We start from the raw sequence: 22,472 nt of genomic DNA, 5'->3' as shown, positions 1-22,472 counted from the left end.
GGAATCGAACCTAGGGCCTCGTGTATCCGAGGCAGGCACTCTTGCCACTAGGCTATATCCCCAGCCCTAGATTCTTTCTTAAGCCCAGCTGGGTGGACAAGGCTATGCTTGTCTGCTTTCTGAGCAATGGATGAGTAATGAAGCCATTAAACAGCTCAGGTTGCTTCCAGAAGCCATGTGATAGTGGCAGTGGTTGTCTTCTCTTGCTACTGAAAAATATATGGCTGATATTTTTGGTTGGTCATTGCAAGAGTGAGGATTTTGAGCTGGCATATCTGTTCAAGAAAGGAAACATGGACCTGACCAAGTTCATGTCCTTATTGAGAATGTAGGCATTGTTAGGTCATCAGAGATTAGTTTCCCCAGCCAGTCAGGTAAAAGCTTTTGCAAACCAGAATGTTAAAAGGCTACAGTGCTGTAGCCCAAAAATAAGTCTGTATAGTTGGTAAAAGTTAAATGTTAAATGTAATTTCCAGTTTGGAGTAAAACTCCTAGTGGACATATGGTCCTGCAGCCCCTTGGTAAAGTAGACTAAGGTTATAAGTTCCTGGCTAGGCAAGGTCAACACCCCTGAGTCAGCCTGAAGAAGTTACAGAAGATGGATGATCTTTTCCCATCAGTTCCCCTTTAGGATCAAGGAACCAGAGTCGTTTTTGGAAAGATGAGACAGGATAAACTAGAAGCATGGAAAAACAGAGGTAACAAGTGTACAGGAGTGGAGACTGCACTTGTGAGAAATGGTTACAGGCCAAGCCTTCTATGTTGGCCTAAAAAATTCCTAGCCTTATTGGAAATATCTGATTTAAAGTTATTGCCCTGGCAAAATTACCCAAGGGCCATTGATTGCTTAAAGCTGTCTTGAAATTCAGTGGGGCGCCAGCCTTGTAAAAGCCAGTGTACTTAAGGCAACCAGGAAAATATTAGGAGACTTCACTAAAGTCAGGCCTAGGTTAAGTTTCTTTAACCAGTTTATACAGAAAGTTGCAGGCAGCCCAGCGGAAGGTGTGACATTCTATTGGAGCCTTTGGGAGACACTGCTGCCTGCTGCTGCCATGTCTCCTGCACATCCCATCATCTGCATCTGGAAGAATCTACATCCCCACCCTGAGCACCCCTACTGTGGTAAAAGCAGATGGGTCTTCATGACATGCAGCTGATTCCTGCTGGAAGGCCGCCTTGGATCTGCTGAAACTAAGATTTGGGGGGACATTCTTTCTGTGGTAACCTTCCCACTCCTCTGAGTTGACTGGAGTTGACAAGCTCTATTGAGAAAATTGTAAAGCATGCGTGGCAGGCTAGAGAGTCACTCCCAGGTGATGCTTGAAGTGGAAGGTGTGTCCAAGTGTGTTATTAGAGTGTGTCCAGATGGACTAGAGTGTGACCTCAGAGAAAGGAGGGATGTAACTGCCACCAGGTGTACCGGTGTAACTAGATGGAGATTTAAACAGGTGAGAACACCTGCAGCCCTCCTGGGGGTGGACCTCACAGATAATCTGTTTCTGGGTGCAAGCTTAAGAGCAGCAGTCCTATTCGGACTGGCTCTTGTCTCATCCTTGCTCTCCCCAGCAGCCTGTGGGTGGAGTCACCTTACAGTCTAGGCAAGATTCTCTCCAAAAGAGAAATCAGTGATTTGATTTTTATGTATAAGGAAAAAAAAAGAGGGGGAATGTAATGTGAAGGTCAGATCTGGCCAGATCTCCACCTCAGATTAAGGGGAGCAGAAGCGGACTCCATCTTCAGTAAGATCTCCCCCACCTTATCCAGAGAAGTTCCCCTTCTCTGTGATAAGATTGTGTAAACTGCTTGACCACCTGAGTAGTGAACGTTCAAGGTTAAACCTGTGCCCTCCCATGAGTAGGTGTATCTGCATGTATCACTCGAGCCCCGCCAAATCCATGCGCCAAGTCTAACTAAAATGGTAGGTTGGTTCAAACAGTTACTATGTGGCAGATTGTAACTCCATTGGCTGTCGGGGTCTCTCTGGGACCCCTCTCCCTACTTCTCCAGGGGAGATGCCTGAATTCTAAACTATGAAAGAAGACTTGGCTTTGTCCCTCTGCCAGCAGTAGGCAAAGCGTGTTCTAATGGATTGTGCTAAGTTGAGGAGAAATGCCGAGACCCCCCGTCCCCGTCCCCTTACGTGTGGAAAGGCAGCGGAGAGAGAGACATTGGGGAGGCGATTCGATGGTCCATGTGCCTCAGACTCCCAGAGGGCGGGCAGAAGAATTTATTACGGTGATAGAGGCGGAAGGGGAGGGACTTGGGGTGACTAACTGATTAGCTGAGCTGGGCTGCCCATCAGGTGATGTCATGAAACTTCCTCTGTGGGCGGGGGCTACAGCCCCCCAGAGCTGGGTCTCTGTAGAAGTCCCCGCCATGATGGCACACACGTGTTTGCCCCAGGGGCTGGGGGCTTCTCTTCCTGTTATAGGCGGAAGGGGAGGGGACAAGCTAAAGCCAGCTGTGGCCTCTTAAAGGCACAGCTGTCCCCAACAATTGGCTACCTGCGTGTGACATGGCATGCTCTGTAAGTGTTGTAACCTCATTGGTCACCTGCATGTGGCAAGCTTGACCATGTGGTGTTTGCCTTTATAACCTGACCCTGAGCGTGGTCCAGGGCGCATGGTCCCAGCTCCCGAGTCTGGGCTGTGACCCTCGCCGGTCAGTATATTTTTTACTTCCCCAATAAATTCATCTTTTTACTTGAGACTGTCTCTGAGTGGTGGACTCTTGAAGGGATAGGGGATTCCCCCCACCCTCGGACCCCATTACAGTTCCTAGGTCGAGGTCAATGTAGTTGCTGTGGATAGCAGCTCCACTAGTTTGAATCCTGGGTGGATTGGGTTTCAATATGGCTTCCTACAGTAAGAGCTTGGATTAGGGAGGGTGATAACAAAATTGGCTAAGCTCTCTTCCCTAACCCCCAGGCAGTGCCTGTGGTGTGGTAAACCCAGTAGCTCCCCAGACTCGACTCAGGGCCTATAAAGGTTCTCTAGAAGTAAATGTCTCAGGAGTATTCAGGAGCCTTCTCCTTATTACCCTTCCCATTAAAAAGTCTTTCAGTTTAGTGTTTATCTGTAGAGAAACAGCAGCAGCACTGTGTGCTTAGCTGTTTTCTTTGGAAGATCATTGTGTATCTCCATGCACTACAGTGTTTCTTGTCATAGCCTCCCTGTACTTTGCTCTGCCTCAAACATACCAGTGCTTTCCTTGCTTTGGTCATTTGTTGTGGAAGGAAATGTCCTCTTGATTATCATCACTGCATGTATGTTATTTTCAGAAGTACTTCAACTACGGAATTTTACTTCTTTTTCTTACCCCTACCTTGGAAAATTTTGTATCTATGTTTATTGATTCTGAATTTAGACTGTGGGCGAGACAAGACTATGACCATAGTGATGGGCAGTTGTTACATCTTACTGTATTTTTCTTTTTTGCCAGTCCTGGGGCTTGAACTCGGGGCCTGAGCACTGTCCCTGGCTTCTTTTTGCTCAAGGCTAGCACTCTACCACTTGAGCCACAGTGCCACTTCTGGCCTTTTCTACATATGTGGTGCTGAGGAATTGAACCCAGGGCTTCATGTTTATGAGGCAAGCACTCTTGCCACTAGGCCATATCCCCAGCCCCTCTAGTATCTTTTTAGGTCTCAATTTTTATTTACCAAATAATTTTTAGAACTACATAGTATTTCATTACATGAGTACATTAAGATATAAATGTTCTGTTATTGGACAAATGCTCTTCACTTTTCCACTACTCACTTTTTTCTATTTATGCGGTGCTGAGGAATCAAACCCAGGCTTCATGTATGTGAGATGAGCACTTTACCACTAGGCCATATTCCCAGCCTGTACATCTTAATGTATTTTAAAAAGTAACTTTACATTCCTTATTCGTGGTTCACAGCTTCTCAGCATAGCTTAATCAGGATTTATCTCTTTCACCTTAGAATTGAGAAACAACATGTTAACATATTGTAGTAAAGAGTAGTGATGATACTAAAAAAATTTCTTATTCAGATACTTGTGTTAAACTATCTCCTGAACCACAGAATCTACAGAATTAGGGTGAGAAGATAGTGTTTGGCATTTGTCGTATACAGTGTTTAACTGCCATTGCTTTGTTCTGCAGCCTTGGAAGTGGACATTTTTTGCTGTGTAGTTTTTGTCTCTAATGTAGCTTATGATTTTTGCAATTTATATCCCATAGGGTTGTCAAACCTAAAATAGGAAGAAAGAATGTTTTCATTATCTTTATGTCATTCTTATTAGCAATTTTTATTTATGATTAATATTTTGATAAGATATAGGTAACCACAGTATAGTCGCATTTCACCATATTGCACATGTTAGGGTGAAAAAAATGAATATTCAGAAAGGTAAGCCTATCCAGAATTTATGCATTTAAATCACTATTGCCTTTCTAAGCAGTGACTTTGAAAAGATACAATTACATGTATATACAGATATATATGATTAATTGGAGGTATACATATATATATGTGGTTAATTGGATATGTCTGTCCTATCTTATCTATCTACCTATCTACCTACCTACCTGTCTATCTATCATGGTTAATTGGTGATGATTCTCGTGCTTTTCCTGCTTAGGCCGGATGTGTAGACACACACACACATACACACACACACACACACGTGCACATACATTTTATTACTGATCAAAATGTTTATTGGATATCAGTTTTCAAATAACAGCTTCAGGATTTCATTTTCATTTGTACAAGGGAGTGTATTTAACATTAAATTATCAGGGAACTTAGTCACTAGTTCAGATTAGGGTTTTCATAAAACTTATCATTGGTTTTCAGAATATTTTTGGCTGTGGGTGTGGGTTTAGTAATGGTTTTAAGGAGTGTTTTTGTAGGTGTTTGACAGAAATGGGTTATCTTTGAAATAATGATTACTGATTTGCTTTCCCCATAGTCATCAGATAAGCAGCGAGCCCTTGAAGAAACCAAAGCCTATACCACCCAATCCTTAGCAAGCGTTGCCTATTTGATAAACACCTTGGCCAACAATGTCCTACAGATGCTGGATATCCAGGCATCCCAGTTACGAAGGATGGAATCTTCAATCAATCACATTTCACAAGTGAGCCGTGTTTTCCTATTTGTCTCTGAAAAACAGTCTACACAGTCAATATATCATGTTGACATCCTTTATTATATTATGTGAGTTAATGTGCATGTATGATTTGGAAAATACAAATTCAATATTTTATTTTTTTTGTGGTGTAGTTATCATCTCTATAATTAGGTAGGAAAGTAAATTTTAATAGATTCTATTAAAAGTTATTTCTCATGGTAACATACTTAGCTTGGAAGTGAAAATTTGTCCTGTTTCAGTTTTTGCCAAACCCTATACTTTATTGTTTTAAATAAAGTCTGATAGCTTGGTGGCTTGCTGAGTATTTCTTAAGTTTTTAAATTTTATTTTACTTGGAACCAGTTCTGGGACTTAACCTCAGGGGTTGGGTGCTATCCCTGAACGTCTTTTGCTTAAGGATAGCACTTGACCACTTGAGCTACAGCTTTACTTCTGGCTTTTTGCTGTTAATTGGAGATAAGAGTCTTCAAGACTTTGCTGCCCAGGCTGGCTTTGAACCTAGGTGTGAGCCTCTGGTGTGGAGCTCCTAGATTTTATTTACTTTTTGCAATGTTGTGACAAACTGTTCTATCATGAGCTATACTCCTCACTCAGGTTTTATGCTCACTGGAATGATAATAGACATACTTGCAGTACTGGAAAGATTAAGAGACTTAGAAAACCTTATAAAAATACCTTTATATAGAACTTAAAAAAGTTATTTTTTTGAATTTCAAAACTCATGTTCATGAATATATAGGAACCAAATGGAAAAACAAACTTCTCTGCTGAATCTTTTCACTATTAATATTTTCTTTTTCTTTAGAATACTTTTTTCATAGTTGTAAAATTATAGCTGTGGTTATACTAGGTATAGAATTTTGAGTTCTGCTCTTTTAGCATTAAAACTCACATTTTTCATGATGGAATAATCTTTTTGTATATGCTTTTAGTGGTTGCATGTTGGTATGCATATATAGTAGTTTTTGTAATCATTCTAATACTTTAGGGCCATTTAAAATAATAATACTGCTATATGGGGTAGTGCACATCTGTAATCCTAGTACTCTGAAGGCTGAGGTAAGAGTATTCAATTTGAGGCCAGATTGGAATGGCAAGACTGCCTCAAAAAATGAAAACAAACTCCTTCAATGGAAAACTAATTTAATTGAAAATGTAAGTTCCAAAAAAAAACCAAAATGGTAAAAATTCGATCTGCCCCAAAGAGATGTTTAAAGTTGTCAATTTTTGCATTTTTGTCATTTTGAGTAATTTGGTGCCATACTATATTATCAGGCACTATGTTTAAACCTAAATAATTAGAACTTTTGTGGAATTAAAATAATTTTAAAATGCGCATATTGTTATTTGTATATCTTGAGATTTCAGCACTTCTTAAAATTAATCTCGCCATTTTTTGAGAGCCTAAAAGTTTAGCAGATTTGTATAATTATCTTTGATGTAGTATAATTCTACATTATAATGGCAATTGGAAATTTATCAGAGTAGAAGACTTTCATTTTTAATCTGAATTTAACATTTTAAAGGTTTCTTCACATCTCATCTAAACTTCTGTGGAAATTTTATCCTTTATTGCTTTTGTATTGCTAGGTCCCAAATTAGAGCAAAAAAAAAAAAGAATTTGATGAATTTAATGAGTAAGAGGGAATTTTATTTTAGAAAGGCCCCCTGAAGAGAAGAATCAGTGATATTTTAAATAAATAGATAAACTTGTGGAAAGAGAGTTGAAAAAGTACTAACTTGATATAAAGTTTCAAGTCTTGTGTTTGATGATCTTAAAATTTTTGCATGTTTAAAGTATTTACAAAGGACCTGAAAAAGAAAGAGCTAATGTAGAAAAGAATTAATATATCAAAGTTCCCAAGAAGTAATGACAGCATTTTGTTACTTGACAAGTCAAGTAGGAGAGATTATGTGAGTAAATAAATCATGGCAATGAGCAAAGGATAGTGGAGAGAATAATTTATTTATTTAAGTAGAATTCCAAAGTCTTTAGATAAGAAAAGGAGAAAGGGTAGCAAGATCAAGGGAGAAGGTAATACTTTGAAGGGCACCCTAGATTGTAAGTCTGTGTATTCAGCTAATGAACTTTTGTGTATCATATAAAGTGACATTTGTGTATATAGCTTAAATAATGGAATAAGTAAAAAGCAGGAATAATGAGTAGGAAGTGAGCTGGATAAGATTTTTGGGCCAGACATTAGTAGGTTATAAATAAAGGAGATAGAAATAAGTGATTGTAAAATAATGTAAGCTGTAATTCCTCTCAAGGTACAGCAGAAGGAATAAATGTCAACAAATTCAATATGTAGGATAATTTTTATTTAAAATACATTTATTTTTCTTAAATATATATTTTTGCTTAAAAATCAGTTTTAAATTAAGGAATGCCACTTAAGGCTATTGTTTTGTAATTATGCATAAACATTAGGTTTTATATACTTTCTAATGTCCTATGTGTAGTTTCCATGTTATTTTATGAAGAATGGATAACTTAAAGTTATGTTTTAAGTTCATTAGTAAATCATTTGTTTATAGAAAGTGGGTAATTTGGAGCACATTTATGATCTAAGTAATTAAATGCTTAGTTAAAACATTAGCTTACTAATAAGAAATTTGAGACATATTAAAAAACGCCCACTTAGTTGAGTTAATGAACTGTAACTGTTTAATTGCAGATATTTTCCCACACTGATGGGCAGCTAACTGAGGTAGTGTTATCCAGTACAGTCAACTCTCAATTATCTGTGGTAATGGGAAACAACAATGCATGGATAAGCCTAAAACAATGTTCTATACAGTCCCTTCCTGTCATCTGCTGGGGCCTGAGCATGTGCTTGGGTTCATGAGGGAGATCTGGCAGTGGGGCTCAGGCTTGCAAAGGAGCTCTGGGAGTCAGTATGATTCATCAAGGCAATATGAAGAATTCTGTAGGAACCTGGACTTGGCACTGTGTGGCTGAAGTGTCATGGGGGAAGCCTGCAGCATGCAAGACCAGCTTGGCAATAGCTGTGAGAAGGATGAAAAAACTGACTTACAAGCATAGATATTTTAAGTCTTACCCATTTGCAGTGATATTCCTTGGTGTGTGTTTTGGTAACAGGATCTGTAGCAAACAGTAGTAATTTAAGCAACAGTGAATTTGCATTAGTTCTGGTCTTCTTTGTCAGCTAAACATTTTTACTTGCTACAGGTGAGTGTTACTATTGAGGTCTCTTCTAAATAAGAATACATTTATTGCCATATAATTAGTAACTTTAAAAAACCAGGATTATGTTTAAAATGCTTTTATCAATATTCAAACTCTTCTTAAATACCACTGTTGAATCTATACTTCTAGAACTTTAATGCATTTTATATTGTAGTGGCAAAGAAAATCCTGAAGGCAAAGGCCGTGGTCATTACTAAAATCTGTACATTTGAGTCAAGAACAACATAGTAGCCATAGTTTCTATTTAAAAATCTATTATGGAACTAGAAAATATGTGCAACAGCTTGTGAAGTTTATAAAAGGTTACCTTGTAGTGTTCTATGATTTTTTACCTTTATGCTACTAATGCCACTTTAAGTGTGTGTGTGTGCGTGCATGCATGCGTGCGTGTGCACATCTCTATTGATTATATATATGGTATAAAGGGTTTACTTAATTTATCCAGTGACATTTCTTTTTCTTTTAGTGGTCTTGAGGTTTGAACTGAGCTTCCCACTTTCTAGATGGGTGCTTTTACCACTGTAGTACTTTTTGCTGACAAAGACCTGTAGTACTATTTTGCTTATTTTTATTATTAATTATTATTTTTATTTATTTATTTATTTTTGGTTGTGGGACTTTAACACAGGACCTGGGTGCTGTCTTGAGCTCTTTTGCTCAAGGCTAGCACTCTTATCATTTTGAGCCGCAGTGCCACTGTTTTTTTGGTGGTTTACTGTAGATAAGACTCTCACAGACTTTTCTGCTTGGGCTGGCTTTGAACTGTGTGACCTTCAAATTCAGTCTCATGAGTAGCTAGGATTACAGATGCGAGTCATTGGTGCCTAGCTTATTTTTATTATTTTTAAATTACTTTCAAGTAGTTGTACAAAGGACTTTATGCAACATGTCACATGTCAGTTTATAAGTACAATGCATCTTGATCAGTTTCACCCCTTACATCATTCTCACCTCCATCTTCCCAACTTCCTCTTATTCTCTTTGTTGTGTATTTAGAAGTACAAAGTTTCCATTTTTCCACCCCCACCCCCCTTTTCTGAATTGGCATTTGAACTCTGGGCCTCTTGTTGCTGGAGACTTACTCTGGTTATTTTTATTTAAAATTTCTTTAAGTAGTTGTATGAAGAGGTCTCAATTCAAATCAGTTTGTAAGTACATCTTTTAAAAATTTACTTTATTGTTATTATAGTGGTGATATATTTACATTCACATAAGTTGAGTAATAAGTACATTTCCTTTCACATGCTGTTTGTTATCTGTCCCCACACTCGCTCCCATTCCCTCCTTTCTATCTCCATCCATGAGTTGTATAGTTTGTTTTCATCAATGTCCAGTACGCTCTACTGCTACGCTTTTTTTTACCCCTTTTCTTTGAATTTTGTCCTCGATATGCACATGAATACACTGTATATAATGTACAGAATACATGATCATCAGAAAAAGAAAAAGCAAATTTCAGTTTGCTGTAAGCTTAAAATACTGTTTGGTTGGTCAGCTTTACATTTTAATGATTTCATTTCTGAATTAGTTAAGTATGTTTTTAAAAACTGAGCAGAAGGGGCTGGGGATATGGCCTAGTGGCAAGAGTGCTTGCCTCGTATACATGAGGCCCTGGGTTCAATTCCCTAGCACCACATATACAGAAAAAAAAACGGCCAGAAGTGGTGCTGTGGCTCAAGTGGCAGAGTGCTAGCCTTGAGCAAAAAGAAGCCAGAGACAGTGCTCAGGCCCTGAGTCCAAGCCCCAGGACTGGCCAAAAAAAAAAAAACAAAACAAAACTGAGCAGAGTCAAAAATAAGACCTCAATGAGGATTTCCTTTTCTAATAAAATTTCTTTTACGGATCTAAAAAAGACCAGTGGTACTTTTAGTTGTTATTACTATTGATTTGGAAACATACTTTGTTATAAAGAGTTCAAATTAATTTTCCTAGCCCCGTTGATTTGTTAAAAGATTTTTCTTTTGATGGTATTGAGGTTTGAACTCAGGGCCTCAAACTTCCTGGCTAGCTAGGGTCTTGCTTTGTTTGCCTAAGTGGACCTTGAACCTCCATCTTTCCTATCTCTACCTGCTGAGTAGGTATGTACTTCCATGCCAGACCCTCTAGCCTATGTTTTAGATAGATAGATAGCTAGGTAGATGGATAGATAGAATGAGTATATTACCTTTGTTGGACAGTGTACCCCTTCCCTCTCTTTTCCATAATTCCCTCTTCCTATCTCTGCCTACAAGTTACATAGTTTGTTTTCTACATAGTACATACTGAATAGTACAATTGCACTTGTTCATCCTCCCTCCCTTTCTGTGCCCTGTTTGCCCCCCTAAAGAGTCCCCCAAAACAAAAATAAACACTACTACCTCTACCACTGTCACCACTACCACCACCACCACCACCACCACCAATAATAACAACAAGAATCTCATGTTTCCATTTCCTGGAATTCACATCAGTAAGCGGATTTTAAATGTTCAGAGAAGTTGCACCTTTGGGTTCCTCTTAAGTCTGTTTGTGTGTGAATGCCTAGAGTCCTCTATAGATTATGTCTAGTTATATTTTAGATCTTGCTTCCACATATGAGAGAAAACATGCACCATTTTTCTCTCTGAGCTTAGCTTACCTGACTTAACATAATTTGTTCTAGGTCCATCCATTTATTTGCAAACGGCATTATCACATTCTTTCTAATGGATGAGTAAAATTCCATTGTGTTATATATACAACTTGTATTGATCCCCACTCATCTGTTGTAGTGCATCTGTGCTGTTTCCATATTTTAGCCTGTTTTTAAATATTCAGGATGACTCATTAAAGTTTATCAAAGTTCCATTTCTCTGAAGTTAAAAATTAAGTTAAATTTTAGTATTAGTGAGAACTTCTGTTGCAGCTTCCTCAAGTATTTAGCGAGGAAAGCCAAGTCTTAAATTTTGCCTAACATGTACAGAAAAAGTTCAGACTTTAAAAAAATTAAAATGAATGCCTAAAAGTGTAAGTTACCACTTTATTTGGTATTTCATGTATCTTAGTGGTGAAACATAGATTCTGTTGCTTTTAAAGAGGTCTTGGTTGTAGAAAATTAGGAGACTTTTTTTTTCAAAATCTATCTCTAGTTACATTGTTTTTAGAGGGATAAATGATCCGTTTTCAGGTGTTATTTAATGCTGTCATGATGCTTATTATCTTTCAGTGGTTATTACCTACTTCTTTTAGAATGTGAAAATGAAATTGGAGAGGAGCTGAGCACTGGTGGCTCATGCCTGTAATCCTAGCTACTCAGGAGGCTGAGATCTGAGGATCATGGTTTGAAGTCATTCCAGGCAGGAAAAGTCAGACTTTTATTTTCAATTAAAAAAAATACTCAGAAAAAGTTGGAAGTGGTATCGTAGCTCAAGTGGTAGAGCGCTAACCTTGAACACAAAGCGGTTCAGGGACAGCACCTAAGCCCCACGACCAGAAACAAAACAAAACAAAAAAACTGAGGAGGAGTTGGGTGTGGGATGGAGAGTGATTATTAATTTCTACCTGAACCAGGAATGCTAATAAAGAGAAGGGTATAGTTCTAAAAGTCAAACTCTTGACTGCAATTCAAAGGGGGGAAATGAATTTTACATTATATCTAGTATATAATTTATTGTATATATATTTATACTATTAAACAAATGTCTCAAGGAACTGTGCTTACTGTATGTACTTGGAGTCTTATGTTAATGTCATTTGAAGTGATTGTTACTTATATGTCAAGTGTTTAGCCTTTTTAGATACATTTAATAAAATTATACTACTGAGTTACCATTTAATATAACCAGACTAATTGCTGGTGGCCTACTTTCCTAATCATTATATGAGGCTAGCTCTTAAAGGAGAGGGGAAAATCAGTATGCATAAACTTAGGGTTGGCAAAGTTTGTGTTGGACAACTATAAATGTGTTAGACTTTGTAAGTCACAAATTCTCTTGCCACTAGGCCATATCCCCAGCCCCAAAGATTTCTTTTCTTTTCTTTTCTTTTTTTGCCAGTCCTGGGCTTTGGACTCAGGGCCTGAGCACTGTCCCTGGCTTCTTTTTGCTCAAGGCTAGCATTCTACCACTTGAGCCACAGCGCCCCTTCTGGCTGTTTTCTGTATACATGGTGCTGGGGAATCGAACCTAGGGCTTCATGTATGGGAGGCAAGCTCTCTTGCCACTAGACCATATCCCCAGCCCCCAAGTCACAAATTCTCTATTGTGCTTATTGCCATTATAGTATAAAAGTAGCTATATATGGACAAGTAGGCAAGTGAGCACTGTCACTGTTCCAACAAAATTATGGAAGCCAAAATTTGAATTTCATGCACTTTTCACATTATTATGACATTTTTTTCACTTGAGTTTTTTCAAATATTAAAAAATACAAACATGGGACTAGAGGTGTATGGTTCAAGTGATAGAACTTTTAAGGAAAAAGCCTTGTGAGAGCACAAAGCCCTGAGTTTGATCTTTAGAACCAGTGCATTCTAAACAATGCAAACACCACTCATGGTTTATGGGAATAAAAATCAGATGGCATGCCCAATTTGGCATTGGGCCATACTTTGTCAGCCTCCTTAAAAATGGAGAAAGTGAGTACGTTAGAAAGGACAGAGTTTAACAAGTGAATACGAAGCAGTGTTTAATCTTTAGGCATTGTATTTTTTTATTTTTATGGATACCAGAGCTATATATGTTTGTATTGTCTTTTTTAATATTATATCTTGCAGACAGTGGATATTCATAAAGAGAAAGTTGCAAGAAGAGAAATTGGTATATTGACTACCAATAAAAACACTTCAAGGACACATAAGATTATTGCTCCAGCTAATCTTGAACGACCAGTTCGTTATATTAGAAAACCTATTGACTATACAATTCTAGATGATATTGGGCATGGAGTAAAGGTAGGTATAGCTTTTGTCAAGCTTTAAAAAATATTAGCCCCAAATGCAACTCTTTAGAAAATTAAGCTTGGATCTTTCCTAAAGGACCAAATCTTTGCTCACTTGTGGTTATGAAGATTCCTTACTGCTATAACTGTTTTATCCTTATTGTTTTTTCTTTGTATTCTCAAGTTTTAAACAATCATCTTTTAAGGATTGCATTTGCTTAATCAATTATGATAATATCAGATCAAATAAAGTGTGGCATAATATTTGTAATCTTAATTTGTATGACTGAAAAAATCATTCAGCATATTCTTAAAATATCTCAGAAATTTATTAGACTTTTGGCTTTAGTTTTCAGAAATAACAAAGTTACTAAACATATATACTTTGACTTTTTCTAGAATAATTTTGTCTGAGCATTTTGGTTGAGAATTGGGTAGATAAAAGTAAGATGTTGGGCTGGGAATATGGCCTAGTGGCAAGAGTGCTTGCCTCATATACATGAAGCCCTGGGTTCGATTCCCCAGCACCACATATATAGAAAATGGCCAGAAGTGGTGCTGTTGGCCCAAGTGGCAGTGTGCTAGCCTTGAGCAAAAAGAAGCCAGGGACAGTGCTCAGGCCCTGAGTCTAAGGCCCAGGACTGGCCAAAAGAAAAAAAAGATGTCAATGTTTCCACAGTGTTGGAATATATACATCTTACGTAACTTTTCTATCTTTCAAGATGTATTTGAGTGCCTAGTATGGCCCAAGACTGGCCTTGGGCAAAAAGGAGAGACAACCGAAAAATAACTATAGCAGAGAGTGTGTGTTGGGGGGCGGGGGGGATTTGGCTCAGCTGGTAAAGTGCCTAAACTCGCGACTGAGTTCAAACCCCACCATTGCCCCCCCCACCCCCAAAAGTTAACAACTCGTAATAGACTGTTTTAAGGTACTACCAGAATCTAATGCCAAAAGGCACAGGGAATACTTTTTTTAAAGATCAAATTATTGTTTGTTTATATAATAAAAAGGTGATCTTCTGCATTTCTTGCTTATCTTCAATGTGTTTTCATTTAGGACTCTGTAGTCCCTTTATTGTTTGTATTTCAGTGTGTATAGGTCACAGTTTAGAAATCTTTAATGAAACTAAGTTTTTGAGTAAAACAGTGTCTTAAATAATTTCATCAGAAAAACTCCTGTTCATGACACATTCTGCTTTAACCACTCTTTCTACGATCTACTGAAACATTGTTTTGTTAATGCTGAATGCTTAACTTGTTTTTTGTTTTTTCCTTTCTCTTCACATCCTGAAGTTTCAACTAACCTTTCAATGCTTTTTTTCCTTACCTCTTTTATTTGCTCCATTTATGCATTAAGTGGTTGCTTAGATTTAAGGTAAGAGATTCCAGGGCTGGATTTCCATTCTTTGTTCTTACGTAGAATATTACATATGGGGAGTACACAGATCTTTGGCACTTGACCTTCAACAAATTATCCTTCCTTTTGTCCTGTAATTTGTCTTCATGTTCCTTGAGGGTAGATTTTTTTTGTCTTACTTTTGTTCACTGCTCTTTTGTACCTAGAACAGTGCCTGACACACATTAGGTGCTTAGTATTTGTTGAATGATAATTTTACAGCATTACTGTATTTGTGAAACAAATGTAAGCTACCCTCTCAAAAAACATTACAAAATAAAATTAGGATTTGTAGAAATGTAGAAATGCCATGGATTGGAGAGCCAACTAATGTGCTTTTAACCCTCCCCCTGTGTAATAAGTTTTTTATTCTATAAGTGGTGTGCTTATTTATACCTGTTGCCAATATGTTGTTCATTATTGTTTGACTCGTAATCAATACAAAGAAATTGAGAAACAAGAAATTCTTAGTGTGATGTATTTTTTAAGTTGCAGTATCATTTATTTTATAATAAAGAATTAGCCTCTTTTTCAGATAGCTTTAAAAATTCAGTACAAACTCTTTAAGAATTTTCAAATGTGAATATTCTTTGTATGCAAGACATTAAAATTTCATGAAAATCTTTAACAAAGTACAACTTATTAACCAGAGATGAGAGTCAAAGTATTGCCTCGTGGTAAAGTACTTGTCTAACATGTACAAGGTCCTGGGTTTAGTTTCCAGCATTCAAAAAGGAAAAAGAAAAATTCTGTTGTAATTTGTTTGAATAACATTTAAATGCTTTGGAAGCTCAGTGGTAAATGTGATTTAACTATATTCAAGAAACCATTAAATGGAGTATAACCAAAATTATCTTAACTAAACTAAGCATGCACTTCTTTTTTAGCCAAATTTCCTAATTTCTTTTCAGACATTGATTGTTGTCTGCATGTCTTCAGTGTAATAATTGATAACCAGAAGACTAGACATGTCTGTTTTAAATCATTAACTAGTACTAACCATTATCATAGAAATTTATCTCCAGGAAAGATTTGACTGAAAAAGCCCAGGCAACTGTACTCCTTTGTTATCGACTAGAGTGTTGCCTATAAACTCTGAATCTTGGTGAGCTACATATGTGGAACTGTGGCGAGATTCCTTTTGCTTAAAATAGGAAAGATGAAGTGAACTGCACTAAAAGCAGGCTTTGTGTCAGCCTTTGCCCATGTCCACTGAAGTCTGTTTCATTTTTGGTTATCAGTTCGTTAACTTTCAAAGTAATAGAAGTACATGGAAATATTAAATGGAGAAAACATAAGAGACGAGCTAGGCATGGCAAGAGGTGTAGGTACAAGGCTGGTCCTGGGAGAAATGTGAAAGATCTGAGAAGTAATTAAAGCAAAGCAGACTGAGGTAGCACACTTGTCTTGGCCCTTAGTTCAAACCATAATACCACCAAAATATTTACCTAGTAACTAACCAACTAAACAAACAAAAATCCACAGAAATAAACATCCATTGTCGTTAATGTTTAGACCTATTGCCCATGCCATTATTTCAACTGGTTACCTTTAGGCATTACTATTTTTCCTTCTTGACCTTCTTGGGTTCAGTGTCTATTCCCATAGGAGATATATCCATTTGAGGGGCTCTTAGAAGGATTTGATAAACTCCACTTAGATAAACTGCACTTAGATATAGGCCCTTAACATCTTTGTTCTTGTTGCAAAAGTTCCACTTCAGAAACCTAAAGAATTACGTGCTAAATGGTTATACTGAAGAACAACAATGCTGGACAAGAAATGAGGGCCTAGTGGTGCCTGAATAGTTTCTTCTCATCTTTTGTTCTACATACAGATGAAACTTACACACATTCTTCCTTTTTTCTTTTTATTTTTTTTTCATTTTTTAATTTGTTATTATAAAGGTGGTGTACAGAGGGGTTACTGTTATAGAAGTTGGATAAAAAGCACATTTCCTTTTGGACAATGTTCCTCACGCTCTCCCAGTTTTCCCCTCTTTTCTTTGTATAATTAAGTCTCTTCCTCTTTGTCCTGTTCTTCATCACAGTCTACCACTACACTATACCTCCAACCCAAATTCCTGTTTAGTTTTTTTTTTTTTTTTGCCAGTCCTAGGGCCACAGTACCACTTCTAGCCTTTTCTGTTTGTGTGGTTCTGAGGACTTCCTGCATACTAGGCAAACACTCTACCACTAAGCCATATTCCCAGCCCTAGTTAACTTTTTTTTTTAAGCTTAACAATTCTCATTTTGTAAAATGAAATCTTCCACTAGTTTCTTCCCATATTATTTCTTTTGTGTGTATGTGATTTTTTAATAGAATTTGTTCACATTTCTTTTTTTAAACTATGAACCCCAGTTAATTTTATAGATGATTTTGTCCTCCAGATTACCCTTTTATTTCCACAGGCCTTTATTTTTATACACAGTTTTCTTGTAGGTGGTTGGTAAATGCGAGATAGTTCACACATACCATTTTAGAACATATGTGTGAAATATTGACCTGCTGCTGCTATTCTGCTGCAGCAAGTCATTTTTCAGTGAGAAATTTCCTAGCAGAATTAATGTCTCCTGTGAACTTGGTTGCCAGCTTTACAAACAATGCTGAGGTTCAGAAAAATGGTAGAAAACACTTTTGTGTGTATAATTCTGGGTATCAAACTTAGAGCCTTGTCAGGAACCAGTGGCTCATGCCTGTAATTCTAGCTACTGAGGATGGCGGTTGGAAGGCAGCCTAGCTTGGGGAAGGAAAGTCTGTGATACTCTTGTTTCCAATTAATCACCAAAAAGGTGAAAGTAGAGCTGTGGCTTAAATAGTAGAGTTCTAGCCTTGAGCAGAAAAACTCAGGGATAACACCCAGGCCCTGCATTCAAGCTCCAGAGCTAATACAGAAAAACAAAACATAAATTTAGAGCCTCATACATGTTAAGCTGAGCACTCTGCCAACCAAGTACTCTTAATTAATAATGAAGACACATTCTAATAAGTAGGCCATTAAGTTATTTTGTCCTTGATTGAATATTATTGGGTATAGTTACATAGATTCCACAATGTCACTATACATTAGCCACAACAGACATAGATAGCCACAATGTCACTAGACATTTTCACTATGCATACTACCGTTGTACAGTGGTGTGTTGTTGACTGAAACATCATTATGTTGTATCTGGTTGTATTACATATCAGGATTCAAGTAGATATCCAATATATCAAAAGAATAAATCAGTAAAACTGAGTAAATTGTAGAAGCAGAATAGTTGACCTGATAAATAGTGCTATTTGTAGAGATTCCTAAAAGATAATCATAGTAGACCAGACCACTCTTGTTCTTAAAGGAACAAACATCTACTTCCGCTCTTGGTAAATAGAAAAGTATTTGAGCTATGGCTAACCACTGACTTTCATGACTTAAACTGTTTCTTCTAATTGGAGGTTGTTCTGTGCCGAATAACCTGCTTTACCTAGTAGCTTTTGATGAATTTTTCTTTCTTTCTTTTTTTTATTGCCAGTCCTGGGCCTTGAACTCAGGGCCTGAGCACTGTCCCTGGCTTCTTTTTGCTCAAGGCTAGCACTCTGCCACTTGAGCCACAGCACCACTTCTGGCCGTTTTTTATATATGTGGTGCTGAGGAATCGAACCCAGGGCTTCATGTATACGAGGCGAGCACTCTTGCCACTAGGCCATATTCCCAACCCCCTTTTGATGATTTTTTAATGGAATAAATAATACATATATAATGAAGTTATTGTTGGTGTCACCCACTTAAGTTTCATTGTAATTCCTTAATTAAGAGACTATAATGAGCACTCTTGCTCATGACTCAGCATTATTACCTAACTATCCATTTATGTGCCTAAGGGTACATCTGGGCAGTACTGAGCATTTAACCTATGGTATTGCATACCAGGCAGTACTCTATACCTGAGTACCTCCAGGTTCTCTCCCCTCCCCTCCCCTCCCCTCCCCTCCCCTCCCCTCTCCTCCTCCTCCTTTTTCTCTCTTTTCTTTTCTCTTGCTCTCTTTCTTTTCTTTTGAGATGGGGGTCTTACTATACTGTCTGGGCTGGCTGTGAACTCCAAGGCTCAAATGATTTTCCTGTCTCAGCCTCCCAAGATGCCAGCGTTATAAATATATACCACTGTACCCAGTGTGGTGTTTGTATTTTTAAAATATATTTCAAGGGGGCTGGGAATGTGGTTTAGTGGTAGAGTGCTTGCCTAGCATGCACAAAGCCCTGGGTTCCATACCTCAGAACCACATAAACAGAAAAGGCTAGAAGTGGCGCTGTGGCTCAAGAGGTAGAGTGCTAGCCTTGAGCAAAAAGAAGCTCAGAGACAGTGCTCAGGCCCTGAGTCTAAGCCCTAGGACTGCCCTCCCCCCAAAATAATATGTATATGTACATATATATATGTATATATATTTTTTCAAGAAGAATTACTATTATTAAGTGGCTGTAGTCTTTTTTAGGTCCATGATGGCTATTCAGTAAAATTTTTTTTCACTCTCAGTTGTCCTTTATTCTGAGCTTAAAAAAATAGGTATATATAGTTATAGTTATTATTAAGGTGTTTTTTACAAAATTATTTTATATTTGAATTATCATTTACCTTTAATTAAAATATAGATTTTACCTTTTATGAAGAAATACATTGTGTGTGTGTGTGTGTGTGTGTGTGTGTGTGTGTGTGTGTATCCTTGTCCTGGAACTTGAACTCAGGGCTTGGGTTCTGTCCCTTAGCTTTTTCACTCAAGATTGGCACTCTGAACACTTAAGCCATAACCCTGCTTCCAGCTTTTTGGTAATTAATTGGACATGAGATTGTCATGGACTTTCCTGTCCTGACTGGTCTCAAATCATGATCATTTGATCTCTGCCTCCTGAGTAGCTAGGATTACGGGTATGAGCCACTTGCACCTGGCAGTTATTAAAGGTTTTTTTGTTCCTTTTTGTTTTTTTCACATTTATTCCTGTTCTTCATTTTCCTTAATTCTGAGGACAATGTTTATTTTGCATTGTATTTTCATTGTGTTACACAACACACAAACGTGTGTGTGTGTGTGTGTGTGTGTGTGTGTGTGTGTGTATTCTAGTACTGGAACTTGACCTCACGGCTTGGTCACTGTCCCTTCGCTTTTTGCTCAAGGCGGATGTTGCCACTTGAGCCACACCTCTGCTTTGATTTTTTGCTGGTTAATTGGAGACAGTAGTCTACTTTTCTACTGGCTTCCACCTGCTGTCTTAGATTTCAGCCTCCTGAGTAGCGCAAGGGTTACAAGTGTGGGCCAACGATTCCTGGCTAAGCACACAGACATTTTTCACAGAAGAAAAGTGCCTTGAAAATCTCTCTTAGATTAATAGAAACAATATCAGTGAACTATCAAATGGTTTGGACACTATACAGGTATTGACTTTTGCTTATAAAAATGCCCACTGGGTTTTTACTTATTTAGATTATTTGTTTATAGTATTTTAAAGATAGGTTCTAAGACTTAAAAATGATACTGCAATTTAAACAAAAACACCTTACCAAACAAAACAAATTAAAGTTGAAAAGTTATTTTCTAGTAATTTAGCTATTCCATATATAGAATAAAATTTCTTTTTTTAATTCTTGCTCCTTTTCCTTCCTGTTTCTAGCAAATTGATTTGTAGTTCAGTGTTTGGTTCACTTCTCCCTCATCTCTTAAAGTAACTTTGGGTTTTAAACTGTTTCATGTTGAGCTTAAAGGACTTTGTTTACTACATTTAGCATCTTTTGGTGTCATTAAATTAAGAGAAACTTTTTTTTTTAAGCTGTGGTGGTTGTGAGATCACTCCTAAAATTTTCTCCAAATGTGATTGATTTTTTTTTTAAAGCCTTTTCTGGCATTTTTATGTTTAGGATTTAATAACATACCCTCTGCTTATTAATGAGGGAGAGAGCAAAGATAAGTTAATTTTTATTCTTACTTGACTCATGTTGTTTTGTATTTATTATTTAAAAACAGGATAAAAAAAGGACCACAGAGAAATGCTTCACTTTAAAAAAAAGTTGACATTTCAAAGGTACCATTTGTCACTAAAGATATTTTTACATCACACACAACTTGTTCACTGGGCTATTCATTTGAAGAAATTTATTTCTTGCATACTATTTCAGAACTTCAGAGAATCCCATGGGAAGTGGAATTAATTTTGATGGCCTCAATACTTTGTATACAATTACGATTTGCTTTCTGAAAATTTACATTTTGAATTTATAATTATAGACATTAATTTCAATGATAAAATATAGCTTTCTTTTACAAATATACTTTTATAATTCTAGACAGATAAAATTTGAGATTCTATTTTTGAAATGTGTTTTGATGACTGAAGTCCAAAATATTTGAGTTTTAAAATAGCCGTGTATGAACCTATTTGGCTTATCTATTAACATGAACAATATAGTCCATTGGTAGTCTCAAAGAATTTGAGATTACATTTGAACTGTACTTGCGAATGACTTCTTTTAGCTCCTCATCAGATAATCCAGATTTTTAAGGCTTTCTCTGTAAGTGTCGCATATTCCCCTGATGACATTCATTCCCAGATTACTCATCTTTCTTACACTTTCATTTTCACTTGGGACTAGAATAGTCAGTGCAGTCATGATCCAGCTCTGAATTAGATTGTGTTATGCTTTTCTCATGCCTGAATTAACTTTCACTCTGGGCCTGAGTGGATCAAGTTTCCATTTAAAGTAGGACATTGGCAATAGCTTTTATGTTGCTCCTAGTTGAATGGCGTATATCAGCCCTAACTTTCTGGTTCCGATGTTTAGGAATATGCTTTTAGCAATTTTCAGGTAGGTGACTTTCTCACAGGAGTACTTTAAAGAAATCTCAGGTGTAAGGCTGATTCACTTCTTAAAAAAAAAACACTGAAATTTTCTCTGAATATCATAGAATTTATCTTTATTTTCATACTCCCTAGTTATAATGGACTGATCCTCTGTATAGTTGCATATTTTTTTTAAGTTGGAAAATGTGTTTTGTTAGAAACAGTAAAAAAAATTAAGGAATTGCTTCTGATTGAATTGCATTTTCTTAAAACTAAATGTTTTATAATTATTTATTGAATGTAATATCAAATACTCTAACCAGTGATCTGTTGGTGTGATGACCTAATGGCAAATGAATTCTTTGGATACAAGTTTGCTATCATTTGAAAATCTCATATTAGGAAGAGTCCTTTGAGTACAACTGTAGAATAAAAGTAAAGTAGAAATTGCATATGAAATGCATGGCCTCTAATTTTTTTTCCCTGTATTTAAGTCTTCCCCTTTTTTGTTAAATAGCATTATTTCTCAAAAGTGACACTGGATTTCACTGTGTACAAGTTAAGTTGAGTTTTCCTCAACATTTTTTTAGGTGAGTACCCAGAATATGAAGATGGGTGGGCTGCCACGTACAACACCTCCAACTCAGAAACCCCCCAGCCCCCCAATGTCAGGGAAAGGGACACTTGGGTGAGTATATCACTAAGTAGTACTAGATATCCATTTCATGTAGTGCTGTGTTAAAAATCAAACACAATCTACATTTAAATTAGTTTTGAATATTTGAAGAGAACATTTTCTTTCTAGGATTATTTTTTGTGTCTATGAAACTCTTTCTGGAAATAACATCTTTATAACTTAAACAAGTTTATGTAGAAATTATTTTTTAATGAATTTTAAATTCAGTCCATAATCATGGTTTATTATAAATTATGTAATTTATCATTTTTTCAGAGGATTTCATAGTTTGTTCAACTCATTAAAGTATCCTCAAAATGGGTGTATGAAAAATCGGTATAACCTGTTATGATACAGTT

At 36.9% G+C, this 22,472-nt stretch overlaps 1 protein-coding gene across 7 annotated transcripts in view; it reads left to right on the top strand.

The window, feature by feature from the left end:
- The window catches only part of Abi2 (abl interactor 2), a 79,695-nt gene that overhangs the window by 24,976 nt on the left and 32,247 nt on the right, over positions 1 to 22,472 (top strand). For all 7 annotated transcript variants that reach the window (XM_048344921.1, XM_048344919.1, XM_048344920.1 and 4 more), the window contains exons 2-4: positions 4,944 to 5,111; positions 13,070 to 13,246; positions 22,028 to 22,125. In XM_048344921.1, the coding sequence (XP_048200878.1) occupies positions 4,944 to 5,111; positions 13,070 to 13,246; positions 22,028 to 22,125 (443 nt within the window). The remainder of the gene's footprint in view (positions 1 to 4,943; positions 5,112 to 13,069; positions 13,247 to 22,027; positions 22,126 to 22,472) is intronic.

This window comes from Perognathus longimembris, chromosome 4, assembly GCF_023159225.1.
Source record: "Perognathus longimembris pacificus isolate PPM17 chromosome 4, ASM2315922v1, whole genome shotgun sequence".
Lineage (NCBI taxonomy): Eukaryota > Metazoa > Chordata > Mammalia > Rodentia > Heteromyidae > Perognathus > Perognathus longimembris.
This window is presented reverse-complemented; position numbering and strand designations above follow the sequence as displayed.